This window comes from Eucyclogobius newberryi, unplaced genomic scaffold (genome assembly GCF_026437365.1).
Source record: "Eucyclogobius newberryi isolate DKJ021-1_F unplaced genomic scaffold, fEucNew1.0.hap1 SCAF_2, whole genome shotgun sequence".
NCBI classification, from domain to species: Eukaryota; Metazoa; Chordata; class Actinopteri; order Gobiiformes; family Gobiidae; genus Eucyclogobius; species Eucyclogobius newberryi.
In genome coordinates this window covers 17843314-17849570 of record NW_027315834.1, presented here as the reverse complement: position 1 = coordinate 17849570, position 6257 = coordinate 17843314, and the positions used below count along the sequence as shown (strand labels likewise).

The window sequence follows — 6257 nt, the reverse complement described above, 5'->3', positions numbered from 1 at the left end:
ACAGAGTTTGGATGGAAATAAAAGTGTCTTTTGGCTGTTAAAGTAGAAGTTTTTTTATTTGTCATTAAGAGAACCGTCCAGTGGATAGTGTGTATAGGAAAGTGTTTGTCTTACATATGCCAATGTAGTTTTTTCTTCTTTGATGCATTGAAAGTTGATTAATGGAAGTTGATAAATGGTAAAGAGTAGTATCACGTTTTGTACCAAGTTCTTAAAAAAATAAATCAATAATAAACTGGTTTAAAGAGCAACTGGTTTGGTCCTTTTTGTTTTCTATACATTACATTTCATGATAAAAAGAGTATTACAAAAGAACAGAAAATGGCTAGTAACATTTGATAAGTCAGTGGTTTAACATAAATTATACCTATAAAAGTGCAAAGTGATGAAAATATAATCCAGTGTTAAAGGTGAACTATGTAACTTTTCTGTTTGACTGTCTCCATGGAGCTGTGCCTAGATCATTCCAAAATATGACATTAAACCTATTTATCTCCATGGAGACAAGTGACACCACCAAGCAAAGATCTGATCTGTGGAGAGGCGTCATGTTTTTCAAGGTATTTTTTGCTACATAAAAACACTTGCAATTGAATAAATGGAAGAAAGTTTTGTGTTGAACATTACAGCTAATGCAATATTAACCATCTCCCTGACAGACCCGCCACTAGAAAAAGTGCACCTTTAAAGTGAGTGTTTACGCACTTTCCACGCTTTTCCATTATTTGCATAAAAGACAAGAGCAGCTCACAAGATTTTTTGACATGTATAAATTGAGTAGACAATATAGATACAAATTCAGTGGATGTTTCAAATCAAATCAAATCAAATCAATTTATTTTTGTAAGGCCCAAAATCACAACAACAGTTGCCTCTGAGGTTTCAGTAGATTGACCTTAGAAATGGCCCTGTGACTGGTGGGAACGTTTCAGAGAATAAAAGGTTTCTTTTTCTCCTCCGAGCGTAGTTTCAGTCACGAGGCTGCGTCCCCGAATCCGGCTCCGGTTCAGGGCAGTACCTCAGCCGTGCCGCGGTGCGAGATAAACACCGTGTGGAAGTGTTCGATGAGGATCTCGGCGAATATGTTGATGGGCGTCAGGGCGGTCAGAGAGACGGAGTTGTGCCGAGGCCAAACCAGGTTCACTCCAAAGACACACGCCAGGTTAGAAGGACTCATCTTGTTAGTGATGCTCTCCTGAGAAACCTGTGAGAGATGTGGTTAATGCAGTGATAGAAAGTAAAGTAAAGTCATAAGGTAATAAGAGGAAATGTACCATGTGAAGAAAACACAGCAAGTATTTGGCCACAATAAAATTATATTCAGGAAGACTCTCTATGATCTGTTTACATCGGCTCACACGGAGGCTACTTTCAACCTCTGCAAAACAAGAAATTGAAGAAAAAATTACTGTAATTGTAATGAAGTTGTGAATATGAGACATTTTCGACATACATTGGTTTTATTAACCAGATATCCTGTTTAATTAGATCTAAATGGTTTGAATTTCTGACATTTCTAATACAATACCAAAGACAAATGACTTAAAAACACAACTCAAACTCACTGATGACATCCAGCACTTGACTGTAGACTCTGAACGTGAGCAGTGGTTCAGGCAGCTCCCGGATAAATGTTTTTAGGATGACAGCAGGAACATGGACGTCTCCGTACTGCTCAAAATGTACTGGTTTACCTGGAACAATAGCATTATAACTGTCAATTTGAAATGTCTTTTACAGTCACTACAATTCACTTTAGTAGAGTGCATTTTATTCACCCAGATTATATAGTTTCTGAATGTCTTTTATCAGTTGAACGCGAGCCGAGCGTCTGAAGATCCCCTCTGTCTTCATACCTTAATATGCCCAAAAAAACAACAACACATTTTGTCATTTCAATATATTTCCTATGGCACTGGTCACTATTATGTTTGACAGTCACCGTTCTCTTTCAAGTACGCGATGGTCTGGGTCATCACCGGTGGAATCATGGCCCCCACGTTCTTCTCTCGAATGCTGTCAAGAAACAGAACGCATATAACAGAAGATCACAGTTGTTACGGTGAGAAGCAGGAGGCGGAGACGTACTACTGCAGACTGACACCAAACTGCTGCGTGGGCAGTGGAGGTCGAGGTGGGGGCTTTTTCACTGAAGGAGCGGGTCCACCCTTCTGAGCTACACGTAACTTCTCATCGTGTCTGTTAATGAGCAGCAACAGAGATATCAAACACAAGTCACACACGTGCAATTGTTTATCATAATTGCTTATGTAACCTACTTGATCACATCTGGAGGGATTATTAGCTGTTCGTAGTTCAGATAATCTTTCAACTCAGACAAATAATTCACATACGTAAGCTTCTTTCCAAACTTGTGACTGGGGGGGGGGAAGAAAAGAAAAATATGCACTTTTCAGAGGGAAATGTGAGCGAGTTTGGTTTACCTGATCAGAGGTTTGAATAAATTCCACACAATTCTGATGAAGTTTGTCGGGTGAACAACATAAAGCGCCTTCAGGTTCTTCTTGTATCTGGAAAATACTTATAGAATTCAATCGTGGAAAGTATAACAAAAATGACAAAAATAATAATCATTTTAATATTATGGAAAAGCAGTGATGGTCCAATATGAATGTTTAGAGCCGATAACCAATATTTGCTGATAAAGATAATAACACAATTCAATGTAAAATAGTAGTAGTAGTAGAGGTTTATTTGGTTATTTTACAGTTTAATCACAATGTACATAACAACCATACAAGAGACATGACCGAAGGAGTTTATAAAGTTATTAAATTCACAAATGAACTTTTCACTTAGTATATGATTAGTAATTAGTATATGATGCTATAAAACTATATATAAAAGAGTCTGTCCAAAAAGTCAAATTTGATGCACCGAGGATGAACTGGCACAACAACAACAAGGCAGAACAAATATCTGTGCCAAATATGTGCATCAAAAAGGACACAATAAAAACTTACTTCCTTTCAAACTCACTGTAGGTTTGTCTTATCCATTTCAGAGAGGGCTTGTTGGTGCTTCTCAAGCCGTAGTGAAAATACACCAGGATATAGTCCATCTCCACGTACTGATCCAGTGTGTACTTGAGGTATCTGCAGTGGAAAAATACAGTACTTCTTTAAACACGTGTCTTTTCAAAGATAATCGACATAGTAAAGTGCAGTGACCCTAGAAGTCGGTGGTGATCCAGCTGGTGAGACGGAGGCAGACAACAACTACTGAAGACGATCAACTTCCTGCCATATTTGTCGTCTCCTGGATGAAGAAAACGGTGTGGGGTTATTCAAAGTAACTGCTAAACACTATTTGTAAACTTTTCTTCAAACTGTAATTCTGTGAGCGCTACGAGCCACTGACCAGAGACTTGAATGATGCCATGACGGGCGATGTCAAAGTACGGGTGAGAGAGGTCAACGCTGCATCTGCTGCTGGGAGGACCATCTGCGCTGGACACCGGATCTTCTTCATCCTCCTCCCGTTGAAGCTCTGCACATAAAAATAACAAGTTCAAGACAAGTCATTTTGCCTTGGACTTTGACAAAAGAAAACCTTGTGCCCCCTAGTGGGAAGTTTAGAGGATTTGGCTTGGAAGACAGCGTGCTCTTTAAATCTATATTTAGGGATGGACACCAGCTTGTAGATCCAAATCTTAGAGAGTAGGGATATCAAATTTTAGTGTTACGATTGTTGTGAGAAAAAACTACCACAATTTGTATAACGGTTATTCACAATTATTGAGATTGTGACCAAACAGTGAAATCTTGAATTGTCTTTCATTCCTGTAGTCAAGCATGTTACTATTGTGACCAATAAGCTTTATGAAATGTAACTTTCTGAAAGACAAGTTAAATATGACAAAAACAGTCAGATAAATAAATGTTCTTTACATTTGGTCTATTTTTTGGGCTATAGATTGAACCAAAAATATTAAATTTTTCTATAAAATAGTCACGATTATTGTTTTTTGGTTGCTACGATTATATTGTGACCTGAATAATCGTGATTATTGATGACCTAATAACATCCCTACAAGAGCGTATAGCTGTTACTGTAGTGAATACAGATATAATAATTGATATCAACTACATTTACTTGATAAAACATAGTTGATATACAGTTATTTCCAGTCGAATCTCATACAAATTTGAGTCAAAGTTGTGCCTGGGCTGAGCATAAAAGAGAAAGTCAAGGCTGAGTAATACACGACTGGTCAGCCTGACAAACCCTGGTGACTTTTTCCTGAATCATGGCCGTTATCTGCTTTGGTTTTGATGTTGCAGTGCAGTGGGAGGGAAACGCTGAAGCAGACGGGCGGGGCTGTGGAAGTTTATTCTGCTGCCCTGTGGGAAGTTCCTGTAAACACACAGTTGCTGATAACAGGGAGGAAACGTGGGGTGTACAAAAGGCAAGACCATAAAATTGAGAGAGCTTCTACAAAAAAAACCTGCATAACGTTTATAAGTGTCTCTTTATAGAAATATGATAGTACTTTAGTGATGGTTGCAGTCAGTCTAATACAGTTTATGCATGTCATAAACTTAACTCACCGATCTCTGCCAGCTTCTCCAGGTCCGGCTGTGATGTCATTTCTGTGACTGGGAAGAGCAAAACACAAAACACCACAAGTCAAATAATGTTAATAATAAGTAGGTTGTGGGCAATATTGACAAAATAAACATCTGGAGTGTATTTGGTATTGTCTTGGTTGAGGTTCAAACATGAATGGACATAAAATGAACCACTTAAGTGCAGAAATATGACTTTACACTCACTGCTCATGTTACTTTGAATCAGCTCTTTTTCCATTTCATTTTCAACTGTTTCACTCATAGACACTTATCCATAGTATCCATTGATTTTTTTTATGCATCTCCCACATCTATTCCAACATCAACATCTAATCAACTGCGAGAGAAACAGCTTCTAACGATTTATAATTAGAAAACTAAGACGCATGATGGAGACAGTTCTTTAACACAGTGATAATTAAACGAATAATTAAAACGAGAATTATACATATTATGCAAGAAGCTTTTATAATGTTAGAATATGCACGTAATCAAAATAATCGAAACCTGGATTTGAGATGAAAAGATACCAACACAAGAGAAGTTTCGTTCAGAGGCTCGTGCTGAAGACAAAACTCTATGTAGACTTGGATAAGACAGAAAAGTGACCACTCACCTGTGGCACTGCGGCTCTTCAGAAGTTCACTTCCTCAACAAGGGAACCAATGGTTGGCACGGGCACCTACTGCGCATGCCCAGTACACACTCCCCAGGAGAATACACGTAGCAACTTGAGTCACAGTTTTGTTGGCGCGACTTTGATCGAATTGGCGTTTCGAATCGTGAATTATTACATTGTTCATATTTAGACACTGAGTAGGCCTCTACTTGACAGTTTGACAAGCGGAGATAAGATTATGAATCTGAATTACGCAAGTTAAAGATGTATTTAAAAATAAAATAAAAAAGTTGTTAAGAGTCTGTCCTGTAAGTGTTGAAAGCCTGACCCCTGCTGGTAATAAAGAGAAACAGATTTGAGGCGGAAATAAAAATACAGCCCTCATACAATGTTATAATTTATAACATTGTATGAGATACATGACTGTATTTGTATTAATAAGTGGCCCAATCATGTGTAATAGGCTCTATTATAACTTATAAAGCCTATTACACATGATTGGGCCACTTATTAATCAGGCCTACTTTTTCAAACGTTTATAATGTCATGGATATGTTCCATTAAATGAAAGGGTTCTGGTGTACTGGAGTTTGAGAGAATCCTACAATGAATGGTTTATGGATAAATATGCTAATCTCTTGGTATTTTGCCTCAGAGGCTGCACAGTGATTGGAAAAATAAAAAGGAAGCAATTCATCGGTAAAGAAACAAAAGAAAGAAGCAAAAGCTTTACTTTTACTAAATATAATCCTTCAAAATTAAATGTTCCTGAAGTAGGTTTTAAATTATACAGTTTTTTCTTTCGTAATCCTCAATATAATATAACCTAACCTTTATCAGATAACAATCATATTATTATACGCTTCATTTAACACATACCTAATTGTTTTTATTTTCCCTTAGGCCTAGACCATACTGCTGTGCCCTTTTTATTATGGTGGTTTTCTGCATGGTAAATCATTGCAACTTAAGGTAGATACAAAGTGGTGCTGGTGGTGACTTAATTATTCAGATATTCCTCACTCCATATTTACAACTCCACCCAA

At 37.5% G+C, this 6257-nt stretch overlaps 1 protein-coding gene across 1 annotated transcript; it reads right to left on the bottom strand.

Moving 5' to 3' along the window:
• Positions 1-867: 867 nt before the first annotated feature.
• LOC140367437 (rho GTPase-activating protein 8-like) lies at positions 868-5239 on the bottom strand. The gene is made up of 13 exons (XM_072453918.1): positions 5209-5239; positions 4572-4619; positions 3382-3510; positions 3192-3279; positions 2985-3116; positions 2445-2531; positions 2280-2378; positions 2089-2199; positions 1943-2016; positions 1779-1856; positions 1566-1694; positions 1275-1378; positions 868-1204 (listed from the first exon to the last, which is right to left on the bottom strand). The coding sequence occupies exons 2-13, from the start codon at positions 4609-4611 to the stop codon at positions 1007-1009; spliced, it is 1269 nt and encodes a 422-aa protein (XP_072310019.1). The 5' UTR covers positions 4612-4619; positions 5209-5239; the 3' UTR covers positions 868-1006.
• Positions 5240-6257: the final 1018 nt, after the last annotated feature.

Bases quoted from the DNA above. Each gene is read 5' to 3' on its own strand.
- LOC140367437 (XM_072453918.1), bottom strand. From the start codon at position 4,611: ATGACATCACAGCCGGACCTGGAGAAGCTGGCAGAGATCG. The intron at 3,280-3,381 runs GTCAGTGGCTCG...TTCTTCATCCAG, and splicing joins TGGCATCATTCAAGTCTCTG to GAGACGACAAATATGGCAGG. The intron at 1,857-1,942 runs GTGACTGTCAAA...GGGCATATTAAG, and splicing joins CGCGTACTTGAAAGAGAACG to GTATGAAGACAGAGGGGATC.